Source organism: Gallus gallus, chromosome 6, assembly GCF_016699485.2.
Source record: "Gallus gallus isolate bGalGal1 chromosome 6, bGalGal1.mat.broiler.GRCg7b, whole genome shotgun sequence".
Taxonomy (NCBI): Eukaryota; Metazoa; Chordata; class Aves; order Galliformes; family Phasianidae; genus Gallus; species Gallus gallus.
The window spans coordinates 7,350,352-7,372,046 of record NC_052537.1 but is presented as its reverse complement, the minus strand read 5'-3'; the positions used below and the strand labels follow the sequence as shown (position 1 = coordinate 7,372,046).

The following is a 21,695-nucleotide window of genomic DNA, read 5'->3' as shown; positions in this document are numbered from 1 at the left end:
GCTGTCTGAGCACAAGCTGACCTACAGAATGCAGACTAAACTCATCCAAGCCTACCACTCTGAAACTTATTTTATACAGCAGTCAATTTTGGCAACTTCCCACAAAGCACTGAGCTGTTACTGAGGTTTTATATGTCATCAATCATACCAAGCAGAAATAAATATATTATAAAAGGAAGGCAAAAGGAACAACAAGTAGCTTAGTTAATAAAAGCTTAAATTGATATAATGATAAAAAGAAAAGCTAACTTTCAGAAGAAGAGAATTTTCCAGAAGGAACAAATAGGTAAAGAAGGAAAAGAAGATCAATTAAAAAAAAAAAATCCAAGATAATCACCCAATAAATAAATAAAATCCTATATGGGGGAAATTAGCAAAGAAATTTTCAAAGGGGGGAAAATATAACTTCAATAAAGATAAATTTATGTCACTTGAGTAGATTTTATAGCAATTTTTCAAATAATATCTGTTATAACATGTTATCCACACCTCTTTTCTCAGGTTTTAGTCTACGTAGGGCACTTTTAGCAGAAATGACTGATCTGACAAGAAAAAGCAAATACATATAAATGCATAATCACACCAAACATACTTGACATTCTCTAGTCCTCATCTTTCACTGCTGTATTCTTTTTCTCTTCATTCCTATCACGTCCTGCCATTTAGATATAACCTGACAGTTCCTTTGTATCTGGTCACAACTCCTTGGCAAGCCCAGGTAACAAGTCTGCAGAGGACTGGCTCCCAAAACAAAGCATGAAGAATACCATCAGAGTAGTGAGTAAAAAGTGCATTCCTGGAGAAAAATATTTACCATAAGTCAAAGGGACTGATGCAGTCAAAATATGCCAATTAATGACCTGTGGGAGGGAACAATGTTTAATTTTCCTTTAATATCTATTCAAGTACAGCAATAGCAGTTGTGGTTTTAATTAAAAAGATAGTTTTATTTATTTTTTAATAGAGAATCTGCAGTTAGAATAAAATGGAAATAATATAAAACTATATATCTTTTTTGTACGTGTAGCTGTTTGTTGCATTGTTTTGGTGTTTGTTTGTTTTTAAATAAGCTGTAAATTCCCAATTATTGCTTGTCTATAAACAAAATAATGGCCAGAATACTGGATTTTCATCCCGGTTATACTATGTTTACCTAACCATTCTCCCAGATACATTTTTTTGGTTGTTTATTAACATATACTACTCAACAAAAAGTTATTCTTTTGTAACATGCATTACTCAGTGAGTTTGAAAAGATATTAACCAATCACAGAAAGTAACTCAAAGCCGTTATACCTACCGTTTTCCAGGTTGTAAACTTGGCTGAAGTATTACTTGCATATTAGCAAACATGTAAAAGTTCTGAACACGAAATCATAGCACATTGTTCCTACACAAACTGCAGCCAGAGCAATGACTGCCACGTAAACATATCCCCAGGTATGAGGAAAAAGAATACTTAACAATGTTCTTTATGTTCTTTTTCACATAATCCATTTCCGTAGAGGTCCTTTAACACACTTAGTTACCCACAGTATTTGCAGAATCGTGTCAAGTCTGGATAAAAAAATAAAACATTTCTAATCCATACAAAATACACACACAGTCTGTTAAAGAGTCTCTCTTTAAGCACGGCATATTGAACAGGTGAATACTTGAAATGAAACTCAAGAATGCAGAACAACTGCTCCTAAAATGAAAATTTCATCAACAAACCTGAAAATCTCTCAGTTTTCCTTTCCGTTGGAAGGAAAAGTGCTAAGATATGTTTATACTCAGCAATTATACAGCTCTTAGGGATTCTCTTCCAAAATAAAACAGAATAGGTTTTTGGATCTTTTGGTTTGTTTGTTTTGAGAATGCATGTAAAGAAACTCAACTACAGATTTGAAGATTCCATCCACTATTTACAATAAGAAACTTTTCATGATTTTTACTCAATCTGTATCACATTCCACATTTAAATACCCATGGATAATAGTATGCGAAAGACTAGCTGAAACATGCAACAGTTGCTACAACACACAGTGTAGCATTTGCTAAACAGAAGTGACTTCATGAATTATCAAAGCTGGAAGAAGATGGTCCCAGCACAGCTTCCAAGCCATTTTCAGAAGAGTCATGGGTATGCTTTTCACAAGTGTCCTTAGCCTAAGTTCTTCAATCTCATTCACTTCTCTGTATGTCTAACTTTTTTTCTGCAGTGTTTAAATACCTGAATTATAAGTGGTTCCAGTAATTTCTCCACTGTAAAGGTCTGGATCTGCAGATCCTGAGGATCAATTTTCAGTTTAATGTTTGGTACTTTGGTTGACATTTCACCTAGGAACAAAGCAAAAAGATAAAAAATAATTTAGTATGCAACTATTAGCCATGGGAGCCTATTGCCATCTGTCAGTGTCCAGAAACTGCTTCCTGGAGTACAGGCTTGATTCCACAGAAGGATTAGGATTTTAAGGGATAAGATTAATTTTTATGATTCCTTGCTTCTAAATTGTGAAAAGATAGTCACATAAACTGTGAACCAATAGATTTAAGATAAATATAAATGTCTTCTCTTGGAGATTTCTCATTTGACCATGTATTTTAATACAGTTATCCTCGTGCATTTTTAGAAATCCTTCAAATATGATCTCTGTAGTCAATAAAATTGAGCTTCTAAAGAAATATGTATTTATTATTACATCTATTGAAAAATTGTGTTACTGAACACATCACAGAACACCAATGTTATGTATATAAGACCTATAGCTTGCTCGTGTGTTAAAGCAGGGTGGTCATAATAAACAGTTGGAGAACAGAAGTATATATAGATGCTGCTATAAGTCCTGATAATTAACAGCATGAGAAAGCGAAACACTTAGTTATTTTACACCCTGCAGTAGCAAATGTTTTCTAAGTATCAAGACAGATTAAGTCAAGAAAAGCTATAACTGAAGTCAGTAAGACGGAATTAAAGCTAAGAAAGATCTTTAAAGAGAATAAGTCATTCATTAGGAGCTTGATCCAAAGTCCACCGATGTTAATTTAAGGGTTTTCACTGGGCCCTGGTTCAGGCTGCAGTGCAATGAGTGTGCGCCAGCAGAGAATTAAAACTGTGTTTCAGTAGGAAAGCAACTAATTATTGCTCCAAAATAAAAGACATTAAATTTACCAGTAACTCAGCTTCCCATAAAACATAACTCAGCAAAGACTTTTTTATCCAATACAGACTTCAAACATAAAAGTAATGGATATCTGTTCGTTTTTGAGGAGGACTTATTGCAACCATTGATGTTGTCTAATAAAGTAATAAGGTAGCTCGATTGTGCAGGCTGAAGGGATGTATTGTAACCTCCTGGTGAACCTAGCATTGATTTAATACTGTGTACTAGGTTTAAGCTTTCTATAACAAGTTGTTGTTTGTCTTATAATAGATACCCACATTTCACTTGCAGGCAATGATAGTATGAATGATAATTAAATACTTAATGTTAGAAGTAGTTTAAGTTTTTGCCAATCTCAGTAAAGGTGATACAAGAGCTAAATTTATTGCTTCATTACAAACTACACTAGCTGCAGCCCTATGTCTCCGCAGATTCAGTTGCATGTAATCAAGTGAGAGAGTATGGAAAGAACTGAGTCTTCAGTTTTGATTCTATTTACAAGTCAACAGATAAAAGTGCACAATCCTGACATGAAATAGACAACTACAGCTTTCCTTCCATATAACTTTTTTTTTTTTTTAAAAGGACAACTTTTGAAATACCAATGCAAAACATTTCACCATGTTTTACACATTTATTTCTTAGACATCTGTAACGAAAGCCAAGAAAATAAGATTTGAGACACCAAAAATTAGTCGTGTCAGTGGTTCTCTTTCTGTTCAGCGGATCATCTGGTAGACTGCTCCCATCATTCTAGAAGACTTCAATGTAACTTATCCCTCTCTTTGAAGGGAAGTGACTCCCTTTCTCGTTATTCAGCCCTTCAAAAGTTCAGATATCTCCTAGTTGAAGAGGCTGCAGCTCTTCTGCTAGCTCAAACTGCTGTGTCCTTCCTCATGATAAAGTTCTATCTACAGAAGCACAGAATCATAAGGGTTAGAAGGCAACTCTGGAAATCATATAGTCAAACCCCCAAGCAGGCGTACAAATCTCGTCTCTTACTCCCAGCACCTCACTGTAGGTATTAAGTAGTGATTTGAGAAGGACAACTCAGTATCTCTTGCTCTCTATTTTCCACTCATTGTAAAATACTTATTTACTCACAGAGCCAGAAGCAAAGCAGTTGATGGTGGTGGCTAGGGCAAGGCAAAATAATTTTGTTTTCAAACTTTGTTCAAGTAGTGTTTTCAGTATTTAAGTCCAAGGAAAATCACATGAGACAGAAGACAACAGAAGTCAACAAATTCAAAGTATCTACAAGCATGCTGAACATAATAAATATCATAATGAGACAGATCAACAGTCCATCTAGCTCAGTATATTTGTCACGGTCAGGCTACTTAATGAAGACATGCAAGCCCATCCACTTCTTATGGTTCATCCTTCCCATGCAGCTCCAGTACCCAAAACTGACATTAGAGGGCACATCCCTAACTAGTATCCATTTAAGGACACACTGATCCTCAATCTGTCAAGAGTCTTTGAATTTTTTGAATGAAAACAAAAGTAAATATACATACACAATTGTCAAAAAGGCAGTACTTAGTAGGTCAATAAATCAAGAGGATAAGTACTGACAGAGAAAGTCCCTCTCCACGATCTTTTCATCAGCGAGTATAGTAATAAGACAAGAAGTAATGCTTTCAGGATAAAAGAGGGTAGATTAAGATGAAAAAAAAAAAAAAGAAATCCTTTACTCAGAGGGTGGAGCGGCACTAGAACTTGCCAAGAGAAATCGTGGATGCCCCATACCTGGGAATATTCCAGGTCAAGTTGGATTGTGGCCTAGGTAGCCTGATCTACTGGGTGGCAACCCTGCCCGTGGCAGGAGACTGGAACTAGAAGAGCTTTAAGGTCCAATCTAAACCTTTATGTGATTCTATGACTTAAGGGAGAACTGGAAGGGAGCAACTATATCACCAAGAATCACTTCACTACAGAGAAGCAAAAGGAATCAACCCTTTCTCATCACACTGATAACCATTTTGGAATTAAAAATCTACTGGAGACAGATGCAATATTAACCCTTAGTTTGATAGTTTAATCAGTCCTAGTTCTCTATTGTGACTATTAATCAAAAAACAATTGTTTTGCACTCCACAGCCTAGTATGGCCTTTTTTCAGAATCTCCTTATAAAGTAGAAGATAACCACACAGAAGTGACCAGGGAAGAGAAGGTTGCAATTAAAAAGGATGTTTTGTTGTTGCTGTTGTCAAAACATAATGATTTTCATTAAATATGATGGTGTCACGCATCTTACTGGTAAAACTACAACGTGGTACGTATGCACTCTGAGATCAGTGCTGGAATTGTTACACAGAAGTACTGTTTCAATTACCCGAATTCAGAAAAATACTTCTTAAATGCTGACATATCTAAAACTAACCACTTTCCTCTCAAACCTGTGCAGGTTACAAAGTTCCAAAGAATGAAACTAGATCATACAGCTGAACACTATCTCCAAAAAACATTCAGTGAAGGAAAGTCTCCATTAAGAATTGGGCACAACTACTTATTTCCATGGGAGAATTACGTTTCTGGCACCATTAGAAACATCACAACACTTAGCCTTGTGTTTCAGTAACAGAACGCTAACAGGTAAACCAGTAGCTGGAAACCTTATCTGGCAAGAAAACTGCTGCACACAAAGACATTAAATTGAGCTAACTGACCTAAGAAGCATCCAGTTTTAATCCAAGTTATTTTTTTTCAAATCCATTGAAACATTTCAATGAAGCTGCAGCCATATGGAAGTTTTACTACTTATTAATATTAGGCCTGTGATTCATCCCTAGACTCATCCAGTCACAGAACCAGATTTGGTCTGACAGCTGAACAACTTGAAATTATCATTGACATAAGGACACAATTTGGTTCATGACTAAAACATTCCTTTAATGTCATTACGGCCACAGCCACAGTTCCGACTACTTATAAGGAGAGAAAAATTCAGGAAAGAAATAGCAAGTAACTAATCCCAACGGTATCTGTTTATACTTCCCTTCTGCTAGGACTGGATTCACTGTTTCAAAGCTCAAATTTGGTACCTTTGAGTTGTAATCCCAATGAGATTTTTGAAAATAAGTAATGACTTTCTAAGACTACAAAGCTTTGCAGAGAATAAAACGTGGGTTACACAAATGCTATCCTCATTTCTGTAATATTTTCATGCTGTGCCTCCTTCATTAACTGTAGCACGCGTCCAGCTTCATAAATCCGCAGTTAACAGTACTACACATACCCGAACATTGCAATGATTAGATGGCTTCTGTCATTAATCATAATATCTCAATGGTATTCAGTCTTGGAAAGGGTATCTTGAGTGTGAAGCATTAAAAATAATTCAGAATTTTCAAAACAAAGTTATTCTAAAGGATAAAAGTCTTACACAGTTTCTGATTATATACTCTAGACACTATCTAGTACTTTCAGAACTAGAAAATTGCAAAATCAGTCAAGTATTGTAATCAATTTGTCATAACAGAGTGTGAATGCAATAAAGCAAGAAATAATGCATACTTTATCTGCTGTTTAGCAGAGAAACCATCAAAAGTCAAACAGTCATTCAGAGGGCTTCATAAACCCACAATTTAAGACACCATGAAACTGCAAAGTCCCCTGTTATTTTTTTACACTATGCACAAAACATCCTAGGTGATCTGAACCATCCAAGTGGATTTTCTTTATACAGCTTAGACCAAAGACACATCTAATCTGCATTAATTCAAGCAAGCTTTCTTTATACTTTTAATCAATAGTGATTATTTCTCTAAATATCCATTGGTTCTTCATGCATGAGAACTGAAAACAGAAGTAAAACCAAGTTCTCAACTACATAATTACTTGGAAAAATACTGAATGCATAGTGATTTAAAGTTTCTATCCCTCAGTAGTGACAGATTTAGTACAAAATGCAGTCTCAGAAGGCTAACAATTATCACCTGCATCATTTTATGTTTAACAAGGAAAATTCAGAGAAAGTTCTCTATCTGTGAAGTTCATCAACACTGCAGCTTGTCTATAGGTAACACTACATGATAAACTTCCAGCAACTCTCTTGCCAATAGAGCAAATGTTATCAGTAACCTGGAACATAGGTTCTCACCAACATTTTGACTTCCACACACATGCTTGAATCAAAGACAGCAGAAATTAGCGGGAGAGCCTATATAATCTGTTGAAGTGATCTTTCTTCTAGTGCCAACTATTTCATTTAAAGTCAAAAAATATCTGTCATTCACGTCTCTGTTTTTCTTATCTTCAAAACTGAACTGTTTTCCCAACTAACAGCTTTTTCAAGTGCGTCTTCCATAATAAACAAGTAGTACAAACATTTCTGGTTGACTCTGCAGCACTAGCACAGAGAATATATGTCATGTCTTTGCCCACCTGTCAGCATGTTGATACAGCCCACAAACTTCCAAGCATAGAGCAGAGAAACATCACACTGCTGTGTTTAGCCCCAAACAAAAAGCCCATTTAATTGAACGAGATACTCTCCTTGAGATTCACTTGGATTATATCCAACCAAATCATACTATAACCTTGGAAAAATGTTTTTTCCTGCTATCTGCAATTCATTAGTTCTCTACATCACTCCAAAGAACCTGCCCACTACTCTCTACTTGGCTAAAAACACTACTTCATGCTTCTACTGAGATCTGAAAAACTCACAAGATCATTGTTAGGTTATTTTTTCTTCACATATAGCCATGCATTAAGCTTGTAGAGGCTTCCACTCGATCCACTGCTAGAAGAGCATCAATAGCCATTTCACTCGAAAATCAAAAAATGATACCTCTGCTGCTTGAAGCAAGAGCTTCCCCCTTTCTCTCAGCACACCTTCCTATACTACATATCACCTACAATGATTAGATCTTTTCTAAAATTTGGCAAATTAGTTGTAATTATAATCACTTCCCACTAAACAATCTCAAATTTATACAGTGTTACAAATCCAATTCCATTTTTTAATATCAGGAAACCTCCATGTACAGAGAATTTATCTTCTCTGTGTTATTAGGTTTTTAAACCTTAGCGTATTGTCTAATGCAGGTATTTTTATTCTTTGCTCCAGCCCTGGCTCAGGTTTCTGAAATCTACAATAGTTTGTTGCCTTGGGGCAAGTCAATAAATTATCATTAACTGAAAATCAATGGCAAGTTTTGCTTTATTGTTTCTGAAAATTTAAATTACATTCTAAGGTATAAATAAGCTATTTAAAGACTTTGCTACTGATTCTAGATGTTTGGGGGGGTTTCAATTGTTTTATCTTAATTATAATTCTAACGTTCTTTTTAAGCAGACAAATAGGAAAAAATACTTGCAAACAAATGCAGTGAAAAGTGAAAAACTTTAAATTATTTTAACTCTGCTACCACTTCTTTAACTTAACAGACTCCTGACAGTGTTATTTACCATATTAGTAAAAAAAAAGTTTTGGGGGTTAATTTCTGTTTGTTTGTTCTTAATAGAGACAAGTATAAAGGGCAGCAAAAAAAATATGCAGGCAGTAAAAATTATTCTGGGCCTTTTTCTGACATTTTCACTTCTTAATTAAGTAGAGAAATTATAGTGCCTTCTTCAAGATATGAAGGAAAGAAAAAAGGAGATCAGTTTTGGAGTTTTTGTTTGTTTGTTTTTGTTTGTTTGCTGTTGTTATTTTTCTTTACTTTCGACATGTATCTACTCCCATAATAACATGCTCTCTAAATACAGTACAGATCTTGACTGCAAGATTTTTTCTTAAAAGGCTGCTTTAACCTCACACTTGGTTATATTAACCTTTACAGTAGGCAATTTCAGCATTGTAAACCAGGAACTCTTACAACACTTATGATGTTAAGCATGTGTCACCAGATACAGATCTTCTGTCTCCAAACATCCAGTACAGCAACCACCTGCACTCTTCTACAAGTGCTGCAAACTTAAAATAAGAACTTGTCCTGTCAGCAGATGTGTCCAAGCTGAAAATACTGAGTGCTATGGACTAAGAAATAAATACCCTTGAAACATAGTTAGAGTTTGTATCCATTTGCAGTACAGTTGGACACAGTACCTGCACTTTCTTAGATCCATGTGAAAGTAAACTGTATGCAGACACAGACCAACCAGTTAGCATTAGAAAGCAGAGCCAAAGATATTCTGCAGAAATTAGAGAAGTTTAGAATCCATTTCCTGCTAAGTCAGTAGAAAGCTAACAGCACATCACTCACCTATGCTAGAATACAAACGGTCCATATTCAGCACTAAAGCAACTGCCTATGTAATATCCTTGTGTTAGGGAGCTTCAGTGCAACTGCTCTGGCTCACTATTTGGCTTCTGAGGCATCTGCAAGGGACTGCCTGACAAGCTCTCCAGTGTATTTCAGGATGACTGACAGGACACAGTGGCTGCTGGAAAGGGTGGCAGGGGGATGGGCATCCTTAAAGCTATATACATGTACATAACTGCACAGATACACAGATACATTAAAAAAAAAAGAAAAAAGACTGAAAGTCTTCTGTTAAAATTGATTTTGAACAATTAAATGACATGAAATATGCCATTACTCATATTTCTGGTGCTTACTTGTAATTTTCAGCAAGGCTATTGTTTTCCCATACATTCTGGTCGTATGCCAGATTCCGTCTCAAGCCAATGACTCAGACCAGCTTCTGAACTGGACAGCAAAAGGATTCACAAGGCTCTAACCCAATCATTTGGCACAAAATTTGTTTTCTTTCTGTTTTATGTTATCCCTCACTGACATAAAGCATATTATCCCATCAATTTCATTAAATGCAAAGGCCCATTGCCTTCTGAAAAATAAAGGGGAAAAAAAGGAAGATAAAAAAATATATTAAAGTAGGAAGGATGAGAATTTGTAAAAAAGAAACACGTGCACAGGACACCGGAGATTTCTAAGACATGATGCATTGCTGAGAATGTGCAATAGAATGTTCTGTTATTTGATGTTAAACTCTTATTTATCATATAATTACTTAATAGCTTCATCAGTTGGCACCGGCACCAGGCATTGAATTTGTCAGCTTTCTTTTGTTACTCAGTCAGTACAGGAGAGTAAATCAGATTTTACAGAAGAAACAAAAACAGTGACTGCATTTTTCCTTAATCCTTTAGATGATACATGAAAAAAATCATTTCCAGAATGGGGAAATAAAAATCTGTTAAGATGTACTAGTTGGGTTTGCAACATAGCAGCATGAACTTCCGTGGGCCAGGCCACACACTGGAATGGAGCAATACCTCCAACAGATGGGGAAGGATAACATCCATTCAACACTGGGGAAAATCCATAAGGCATGTGGCAAACCGGATTCCAGTACAAAGCTGTCTGGTTATACCTTCACCATATCAGATGTTTTCATTTCTTATAATTAGCGAGAGGAAATGTCTGGTAATGCAAAGGCAGTTGAAAAGAAAGAATAGCCAGAGAACTGGAAGGTGGCAAAATTCGGAGTTGTTAATTATATTTATTCACTGCAGGCTACTACCAGTCTTAGCACATAGATACAAATTTACAGTGAAGTAATCAAAAGATACTTTTAGTGCTGAGAATGGGGAATAAATAAATAAATAAATACTGGCTTTACATTCACTAGACTGCATGCTCTTTAATACCTTGGCCACTTTCACACACCTGAAAAACAACTGAAATCCCTAGGGACGCAAGATTTCTGCCACATTCAACATAGCTCTCAGCATAACTGAGTGTCATACATCATCCCTTCAAAAATGACTGTACCAAAAGAAAACAGTATTAGCCTAGTCCTTATCGGGTACAGGAGAATCCACATGGTGAGGAACAGGCTATGATCTAATTGTTTGAAAAGCTTTAGTTAATGCTTATAGAAAAAAAGCATTTGAGATGAGGATCTCATTATACTTCAGTTGGTGAATGTCTTCCAAAATGTCTGATGTGTAGTGAAATTTCAAATGATGAATGTTCTCTGGATCATAATATTCTCAGTGCACTCTTTTCCTTGCTAAAAAGGTGTGCCTACTTTTCCTACAGTGCATTCCAAATCTCTTTTTAATGGAGAGGTTATCTTTCAATTCCACACAAGGAAACAGAATCTGAGATAAATTACTTGCTCACAATCACACAGAATGACAGTAGAAGAATCAGGGACAGAATCTGGCGGCACAACTGTCCATCCAACTGCAGCACCTTACTCCCACAAACTGTAGCCAATAAACAGACTGAGAAAAGTAAATAATTTCTGAACACATCTTGTAACATAAATCTAGAGAACATTATCTCTTCTTCTATATTCAGGTCAAAGTTACTCTGATACTATAATTTCTTATTCTTAGTAACATCAGCTAACACATTCTTCTCCCTTAAATATACTATCAAAATTACTGCCTCGGTTGCATGCACTCTTTCACAGTCAGTTGCAATGCAGTGACGAGTTCGAGGAGACATTCCAGCAGAGGTGTGAATCCTATAGTCTGATGAGCTGCAGAGCAGTTGGCTTTGCACTAGCATGCCAGGCTCTGTTCTTCAACAAGCAACAATCCACAAATGTGTGCTATGGTCCTGAGTCTACAGCCACAGCAAGGAAATCCTCCTCCACACAAGTATCACTATAGAAACTTGCAGGCCTGATGACAATCATGCTATAGCATCAGTAAACTACATAGAAATGACAGCAGAAGCAAAATAATCCTGCTTCGCATAGAAATATTTTAACAGCCCTGTCTTCCTAACACTTCTTCCAATGTACTTTTTTCCAAGAACTGAAGTTTTGTGTCTGAGAACTACAGATGTAATATTTAAAATAACAAAAAAATATTTATTTCAGAAGGAAAAACAAAAAGGAAGTTGTGTGACATCAGAGGCAGCATTTCCCTCAAAAAACAAAGGTTTTCATGATACTCTTCAGACCTGCTCCAGATTCTTTTCTAAAAACTTGTTCAAAATCTTTTGACGTGAGCCTCTGCGCTATTTTCCCTGCACGCACTTCCAGCGCTGAACAAGCACCCTTTCTTGTTTAAGTGGCACACAGTTCTTACAGGGATGACTATCTTGTGCTGGTAACAATAGTTTCAAAATGTTTGGCTTCAAGCCCTCCCCTTTCTTATCGCTTTTGAAGTGTTCCTATCTCTATTCAGAACCAGAGACTCTGTTTAAATAAAGTTCAAGTTGACCTTTCACTAAAAATAGAATGGGGGGGGAAGAAAAATACACACCAAATATTTACCATTTTTTTTATTTGACAGTTACATGCTGTAACATCTACAATGTTTTGCTTAACATACCTATTTCTTACTCAGTTGCAATGATTTAAAATATTTTTGTCTTGGTAGGGCTGTTACTTCTCAAAAAATTTTTTGTTTCATACCCATGGCTTACATACAATGTTTCACGATCATGTTCTATTTTAAGCAACTACTTTCAAATAGTTTGTAAAGGTGTGCACTCTTGGTTTTCTCCAGTGACCCAAATAATGTAATTGTTCTCCACTGCTGTCTAATGGCATGAACAAACCAACCCCAAAATTAACGCTAGCACATGTAACCACTGTATCAGCTAGCACCTACAAAGGCTTTATCTAAAACAACAGGGAGATTTTTTAATCAAAACTGTAATCCCACCGCACCACACCTGCAGGTACGTATGGACCTCGCATTCCAGGATGCATAGTAAACCTTCCAAGGAGGCTCCTGACATCGCATGGCACCTCACTGACTCAACCAGCTTCAAAATAAAATCCGGCTCAGAAAAGAGACACTAACTGGAAGATTCACCATTTCTTGTAAAACAGTCTCAGAAATAACAAGGTTATTTTGTCCCTTTGAATACCCAAGAAGTTGAAGATGCTCCATCTCTGGAAATTCAAGGCCAGGATGGACGGAGCCCTGGGCACCCTGATCTAGTGAGTGGCAGCCCTGTTCACAGCAGTGGGACTGGAACAAAATGATCTTTGAGGTTTCCTTCAACCCAATCCATTCTATGATTCTATGATTTGACCCCCACCCTCATTCTAATACAAAAGACTTCGGCTAAAGAATAATCCTACAAAAAAAACGTCTTTGTTCCAAGGCAAATTAGTTTCCTACTGTCAACCAATCAATTAGGAATAGGAGAGAACAGGAACAGTTTATTATGTATTTTTTTCTAAATGCCTGACATCAGGTCTAATTCTTTGCTGTTGCAAGTATTTTTGGCTTCACTGGCTCAGAACATACCTCATATTCTTTGTAAGAGGAGCCCAAATGTATTTTACATAGAAAAAAATTGTCCTAACATACATTAAGTTTATGAAATATGCCAACAACTATATTGAATGTAACAGCCCTACTTAGAAGTGCCTTCTTACCTTAATATTAAATAACTGTATAAAAATGTCTTGTACAGTATTTTTAACACCAAGGTTATAAATGAACACTTACATAAGCCTTCCCAGCATTGGAAGCAATATCCAGCGAAGTACAAAGAGGTAAACAAAACTTGAAAGAACACTATTCATTTAACACTTGACCCTTCCGTTAAAAATATTCTGACTTCTTTCCTAAGTAGAAAACACAAAAACATTGCACACCTTTGGCTACTTACTTCAAGTGACATGATCATGGTGATTTTGAATATTCAGAGTATTAAAAAAATATCATGCTTAAAAGTTCCTTCTCTAGAAAGTGAATGAAGTAACTATATTTCAATTCACAGCTTCATGTTCTTTTACTAAATGGAAAATTCCCTTCCTTTCTCTTCAACCTTACCTTCCAAATGAAGAATCTAACAAGAGATCCGTGAAAAAGCTTTCTGAAGAACCCCTCTTAATGCTGCTTGACTCTAGAGGCACTGATGGCAAGAGAGCAAACGACTGCCCATTCCTCCTCGCCTACAAGAAATAAAAAAGGAGTGGAAAATAGTCAAAATGGGGAGGGGAGTACCTATTTGGGACCTCCTCCTAAGCAGTACGTTTCCTGACTTTACTGACAATTTGTTACTGTGTACAGTGCTTTAAGAAAGCCTGAGATCACTCTTAATCTTGAAAACAGTTCGTCACTGAGCTTTCAGACCCTCAATCAAATGCTACTGAAGTCAGCGGCAAAGCCCACTCTTAAGTCAATGAGTTTTATGTTGAAGGTGAGAGGGCAAAGTAGAACAAGAAAAGAAAAGGCCATTGCTGTAAAATCCAGGTGAAATGCTGTTGCAAGGTACATACTACAGCATTTCATACAAACTATAGTGAACATGACAATCTTCATTTACCTTTATATCACAAAACACTCAGAAGTTACTTCCAGATCAATAATCCCACATTTATAGTATTTTTCACCAAGGTAGCCATTTCAGTTATTCAGTCAAGTTTTGCTAAGGAGAAACCATAGCAGCTTTGAGTACCTTGACACGTAATACACACAGAGTGCATGTTTAAAAATAAAAAAAAAAAAATTTGAAAGGGCAGAAATTGTTCAATACTTTTTATTCTGCTAGACACTATCTATTCTGCTACTTAAGATTTTAACCATTTTAAATCATGTAGTCTGAAAAACGTGTATATGAGGTCTATGTGTCTGGCTGAATTTTCTTTTTGGAAAATTTCAACCAAAGATGTTTGGCTATTTTTAGTTGGTTTAGAGGTGAAAAGGGCACAAACAGCCTGAAGGCTGAGATTATCTGACACCAGCTGAAGAGCACTGGAGAGGCTCAACTGAATGAAAATAGAGAGACCAAGGGAATGAGTATGTATTCTGACTAATCACAGGTAAGCAAAAAGCAAGATTTGGAGAGACATTAAGAGACTGTCTGTACTAAGAGAGCTGAAGGAAACAAAGCAAAATCTATCCCATCTCGAACCTGTCGTGCAATGGCCGACTGACTTCAGTCACACCTTTTGCACTTAAAGCTGCATAGAAAAATTGAAAGTCAGGTAAAAGATTATACTGTATCAAGAATATTTTATGAAAGATTTTTTCCCCATGCAACAGCATCAGTTACCCACAGAAACCAAGGAAAAATTTCTAGATGATGATTTACTTTGGGAAAAAGCACCTGGAGATGTTACCTTAAACTTACTACTTCATTCATAGTTCAATCTTCTCAGAATTTCAAGATCCAAACTTGAAAGACAAGCTTTTTTTCACTCATCTCCAACTCTTGAATTCACAAGACATGAATGGCCACAGAAGAGAGCAGTTGGACTGAAGTAGAGGTTCAGCTTCCTGAGCACTGTATTAAAGCTAAGATGTAATCCAAGCCCTAGTACTACTAAAAGCTGCTAATCAAGACAGAAGGTCTCAGAGTTTCTAAGCTCTCCTTTTTAATTCACTATTTGAAAGTCCAGAACAATAAAGGAAGGCACTTAATTACGAGATTCAAGAAAAACACGTGAAATTAATTTAGATGTTCGCTACTCCATTTTTAAAATTCATTAGATCTTTCTAACCACACCAGTGCTTCTTTTCAGAAGTAAATAGCTGAAAGCAGAGCCTCTAAATTCTGATACACTACATTGCAGAAAATACCAGTTTTATTTCATGTCCTTTGTTCTGTCATTTCCAATCCATAATGTAGAATAGGAATCTAATGCCTACATTCAGCATCTAGTGCCATTTTAAATACTACGTGGTATTCATCATGCAAGTCTGCACGGTGCCCCAAGTCTCCCACAGCCCTGGCCAGGGCTGAATATGGAGATGCTATAAGAGGCCAAAAGTATGTAAAACGGTCATACACACACATGCTTGTGCCCTTTCATCATTCCCAAGTTGTCTTTATCTTAACAAACCCTCCCAAGAGGTTGTCACCGTGAAGCTTTCACAACATCGGGCACGTCCAACCCACGCTGCAGCCTGGCCCTGACCCTGCACCATCATGGAGGTGGCTCTTCACCACCGAGCAGCCCAACCAGCCCCATGTGCACAACCACCACTGTGAAACAACCAAACATCAGTGCAAAACTGGCACTGCCTGAAACCAGCACGTAGAGAGGACACAGTGCAATCCGAACTCAAGTCATGACAAATAATTTTATGCGTTTTGATACACAGGCCAAACAAAGTTTTGTGAACAACAAAACATTTGCAGCCTTTTTTGAGTACAAAGTTCAAGATTACCAAAAAGAAAAAAAAAAACCACCCACACATCTTTTTTGTTGTTGTTCATTTCCAATTCTATTTTCAGTTGACATAAATAGATCACCTGTGAATTTTAAACCTGAATGCATAGAGTTGCAAGCAGATATTCACCTTAAACAAAGAGCGATCATGTCTCTTTACCAGACTTTTAAGACATCTCTTAATAGAGGCATCACTTCACAATCAAACCTTATTCATATCATCGCATTTTGTTCAGAAATGTACGTAGTGCCAACTATTTTAAAGGATGGAGTATGGGAAAAGCAACATTTCATTGAAAATCTCTGACAAATGCCTTGAGAACTCACTAAGAACTGCAGCTACATCCATCAAACCAGATTGATGCATTAGTTTCACGAAAACAAAGTCAAAAATCCCCACAGTTTTATCAATTTTGGCCCCTCTTTTCTTTTTTAATAGAAAAAATATTAAGTATTAAAAGAAGTTTTTTTTTTTTTTAACTTACATGCATTATCTATATTATATATTTTATGATATAATGACAGTAATGCCTCTTGTTTTATGTTGGAACACGACATCACAAGCAGATCTTGGTAGTACAGCAGCAGAGGTTGAACCTTCCTACCAACATTCCATCACATTTTATTGCCACGTGGCATAAGGCAGCAGAGGGGCAGTCTGACAGGATGGCACCTGACATGGGAGTGCACATAAAATAAAGCTGTCTCATTGAATTCCTGCATACAGAAAAAATGGCACCCACAGACATTCACCAACACTCATCGAATATTCACAAAGATCAAACAGTGGATGTCAGTGAGTGGTACGTTTCAGCAGTAGAAACAGCAGGTCATCTCCATTGGTACAGATTTTGACTAGTAAAGCATGCAGACTCTTGTTCATCACTGGTGAAAATGCACAGCTAATGGCGGTGACTATGTTGAATAATCGTGTTTTGTAGCTGAGAATTTGCTCTATGAAATACAGTTGCTGTACTCGTTGTAGTTTCCACAGAAATAAATAGAAGGCATTATATTCAGTGCAACCTAGGTAAACATAGCCCAATTCCTCTTCACTCAACGTGGCCGAGGCAAGCCAAAATTTGGTTAACTATGCACTCAGCAATATCAAAAAGTTTAACCCAAGAGAAAATAGAAAGCCAACAGTAAACGCAAACAGAACCATACCCCCAAGCCCTCTAGGCTACAATTCATCATGGCCCTTGTTGAGGGGGATTACTTCAAGAGCTCAGGTAGCATCGGAGATGCAGTCCAAATCAGCAGGTTTTGTGCAAGACTTTAACAGTGCTGAGCCAATAAAAATAAGCCCCTAGTTACAGGTGGTTCTGAAAGCACTTTCAAATTTTGTTGTAGCAGCTGCTGCTGAAAGTTGAGAAGAGTGTATGCACTAATACACCAGAAAAGGGACAGAAGCGATGAAAGACATTTCTCAAGAACAGTGGATCAGCAAGGCAGGCAAAGAAGGTAATAAAAATTATCTTTCAATTACCGCCACATTAACACACATCTTTGCTTACTCGTATCTTTATATCATTCTCTCTTTTTAAAATCCCTAAACAGCTCTGAGGCAAAGCAGCCAGGCCCTTAACAGAGAGACCTGGAAGTGTTCAGCCTGGAGAAGAGAAGGCTGAGAGCAGACCTCTTAACTGCTTCCAAACATCAGAAGTGAAATAGTGAAGTTGATGGGGGTGGACTCTTTTCAGCGGCACACAGCAGCAGGATGAGGGGCAACGGGCAGAAATCAGAACACAGAAGTTCCACACTAACACGAGGAAGAACTTCACTGAGCACAGGAACAGGGTAACTGTGAAATCTCCTTCTCCAGGGATACTCAAGATCCACCTGGACACATTCTGGAGTGACCTGCTTTAGGGAACCTGCTTTAGCAAGAGGTTGGATGAGATCAACCAAGGACTAACTAGAAACACCCCTCAAAGCTACATTCCCTCTTCAGTAAGAGATAGCATTCATGTACATCATCTTTGACCCTGAGAACATTTCTAGCTTCCATATCAAAGGGTCTGTCTTACCAACAGCCTAAAAAAGATGCACTCACCTGCACTCCCTATTTCCACCTCACACACCCTACTCTCCGCCTCACCCTCTTCTACAGAAGGATGCAGGTGCTCCTGCTCCACTACTGGAGAAAACCCACTCAGACAGAGGTCAGGCAAGGCAAGACTGCAATACACGTTGCTCCTCGCTACACTCCTGCTCCACAGTCCTGTCTGGCCCCGATTCACACCCACACAACGAGAGCACAGCTCGCCGTAATAACTGACGGGAAAAACAAAAGGAGATGGCTGAGCCGTCTCCCAGTGAGGAACTCCAACGGCCCTGCACGCGCCACACCTCCTAACGGCCCAGCACGCGCGAGGAACCGCCCATCCCCTCAGGGCTGCAGGCTGCGAGGAAACCCCTTTCCTCTGCTCGGATTGTGCTCTGACAGGTAATTTATTGAGGGAGCCTTTTAGCTCACCCACTGCATTAATCTAACTTCAAATGCTGACTCAGGGTTTCACACATCTCACAGATGAGGGCTTCATTCCTACAGAAGGCAAATCAAAGATGTGTGACAGGAGAACAGCTGAGTCCAGCCCCACATCAGGGCATAGACAGGATTAGAGACCAGACTCAGGACCTTAACCTTACGCCTGGATCCACCAATGTATGTACAACCATGTTTCCTTAAAAAATTTAGACTATCCTAGACTGAAAAAAGACACACTTGTAAAATAAAATTCTCCAACAACATTTCACACAGCAAATCTCACACAGCTACAGCAACTCCTGTTAACAGTCATTTAAACCACTTCAAACATTACTCTAAGCATTGCTTTCCTTTATAGTGTGTATTCCTTTACAAACAGCACATCTCAATATTCCAGCAGTCCATTTGCCTTCAACTGCATCTGTAAGTAAATTCAGTAATTAGTCTTTTCTTTCAAGGCTCACCTGCTTCACTAATTTAGTTACTTCTAATGGAAGTTCTGAGCAGATTCAATATACTTCACATTTGTACATTCTTATTCAACCAGGCTTATCAGAACTGCAATTCAATCCATAAGCTATGATTTTAGACAATCAACAGATAATATTATTTTAAAAAACAGCCTGCATACAAGGCAGCACTCAGTAGCACTGTGAAGCCGTGACGTGTAAAATTAGCAGGATAGAAGCTTACATGACAAAGTAAACCACATGCCTATGAGCTGTACAAATGAAATGGCAGTGCCTGCAGTACCTCAATCAGTTGTAGGTCTTCTTGGAATCCACACACAGAGAAGACACAAATCTCTAGATTTTCATGGCTTGAGATTTAATTCTTCAAACAATCTTTTGGAATTTTGACCAGGAATATTTTTCTTGAGCAGGAAACATAACTTATGAAGGTGATAGCAACCAAAGATTAAAAAGAATAGAACATTCAAAGAGATCATGAGGTCCTCGAACAGTTCAACAAAAGCACCTCGCCACTGTGTTTCTCCACTTATAAAGGAGCAGATAGAAAACATCAACCATGCAGACCTATAAAAATCAAGCTTTTAACCCTACCTTCTCACTTTGTGTTCCACAGATGATCAGCACAAACAGAATGCTAACGGTAGATGTGAGATGAGCAGATCTTTTAACATTAGTTAGTGATAAGTATGTAGAAGCTTGGTTTGAAAGGAAGAGACAACTGAGCAAAAATACTCGTGGTAAACTGACTTCAACGGGTGATGAAAGTTGCATCCATTCTATCTGATCCAGATATTTTGCTTTGCTACTTTCAACATCCTCTTCTGTAATGACTCAAGGTACACAAAGTATTTGATTTTACATGTGTAAATAAGTGCAGTGGTTTATTGCTATGATCTATCACTTAGGCGTCATAAGAATTAGAGTAGTCAGGTGCACTGGATAATTGCAACCTGTCGATGTTACAGATAAATTTCACATTAAAACAAATTTGTATTTCAGGTTTAAGCCAGTCACTGATCAGGTGGGAGGTTTTCAGGTGAGGAGATTGTTTTTCTTAATTGCTCACTATCAGCACATTGAAACTCTCTTCTAAAGTGCATTGAAACATGGAGGTACTAGCAAAAAAATCAAGATATTGCTTTAGACACGTTTTACCCAGCATCACAATTCTTCTTTTAATGTACTGACCATGAGAAAAATAGCCTGTGAAATACAGCAAAATCATTGTTTTTCATTTCACTGATTAAACAGACAGTATATATTCGTAGGAAAAAAAAAATCTATCAGACTGGTGGAATTACAAATGCCAATCTCATATTTTAAGGTTTGAATCTTAAGGCAGTAACACTGCCTTAACACTGCCTAACCAGTCTCGTACTTTAAAGCTTGAATTTTAAGGCAGTAACACTGAAATAAATCAGGGTCTCCTTACATCCTTAGCGATCTATACTGAGAACTAGGACAAAAGTCAAGCAACATAGTTGAAGACAGAAGCATATTTTATTTTCATATAGATGGTAAATATGTTATTCTTGATCTGCATGGACAGTGTGGCAGATGTATTGTGAAAGTCAGGTGTAATTAATAGTCCTATTGTGAAAGTTTTTTTGGCACATCAAGTAGCAATTTCACACGACACTTAGCATACTCAGGTCTTGTAAACATATCCACTGACATACAACATTCGAGATATTTGCATATCCACATTATTTTTTTCCATTTAAATAAAAAATAATTAAATGTATTTATACAACAGCTGCAAATAGAAGCACAGAATATGCTTTTCGTATAAATAAATCTGAAAAAATGCATTAAGGAAAAAGGCCCTGAGCCAGTAGTGTACTTCACACATTCCTAAACAGACTAGGATTGTTTAATTAAAGATATGAATACAGATAAACATTCAGCTGCATTGTCACCAACAATAATGTTCAGTGATACAACTTGAAAACCTTGAAACAAACTCAACATTTCATTCTAAATAGAACAAGAACTATTAGCACCTTTCTAAAAAGGTTCCTGAGCGTACAGTAAAAAATCTAAAATGAAAACTATAGACAGTTTGTTAATGTTTCCAGAGGCAGATGAATGCTTTTGTCCCTATTTCTGTAATACATGTGAAAATGAGTCTTAGCTAAACAAGCATGGTAGCAGTGTATTCCATAGAAGCTCCCCAGCAGCTATTACGTGGCAATCAGTTTTGTCACTGACAAATTTTGAATGATGAAAAGTTCTGTGTGTCATAACTAGATCACTGAGTTGTCTTTGTCCTCAAGTTCTTGGTCTGATAGTTGCAGTTCAGTCCCAGAACAAATTCCATATTCACAAAAATTACAACCATCCATGGCAGAAAAAGAAAACAGAATAACTCTGACTTCTTGATAACCTCGTAACCTTACACGGTGCTAAATCAGGAAAGTATTTTGTAACAAATAATGAAGAAAAGCACAGCACAGGGTTCCAAACTGGGAAAAGAAGTAGAAAACACACCCATGTCATGAAAGAATAAA

The 21,695-nt window shown here is 37.2% G+C and overlaps 1 protein-coding gene across 8 annotated transcripts in view; it reads right to left on the bottom strand.

Moving 5' to 3' along the window:
• CTNNA3 (catenin alpha 3) overlaps positions 1-18,649 on the bottom strand; it is a 442,665-nt gene extending 424,016 nt beyond the window's left edge. For 5 of the 8 annotated variants that reach the window (XR_005860613.2, XM_015288094.4, XM_040702354.2 and 2 more), the window contains exons 1-2: positions 9,363-9,487; positions 2,216-2,322 (exon numbers count right to left, since the gene is read on the bottom strand). Coding sequence is in view for 7 of the 8 variants with exons in the window: in XM_015288094.4 (XP_015143580.2) it covers positions 2,216-2,322; positions 9,363-9,387 (132 nt within the window). In the remaining variant the exon portion in view is untranslated. Of the gene's footprint in view, positions 1-2,215; positions 2,323-9,362; positions 9,488-13,549; positions 13,669-13,876; positions 13,987-18,277; positions 18,499-18,573 lie in introns of those variants that run through there. The other 3 variants (XM_040702351.2, XM_040702353.2, NM_001199536.2) reach the window with 3 other exon arrangements.
• Positions 18,650-21,695: the final 3,046 nt, after the last annotated feature.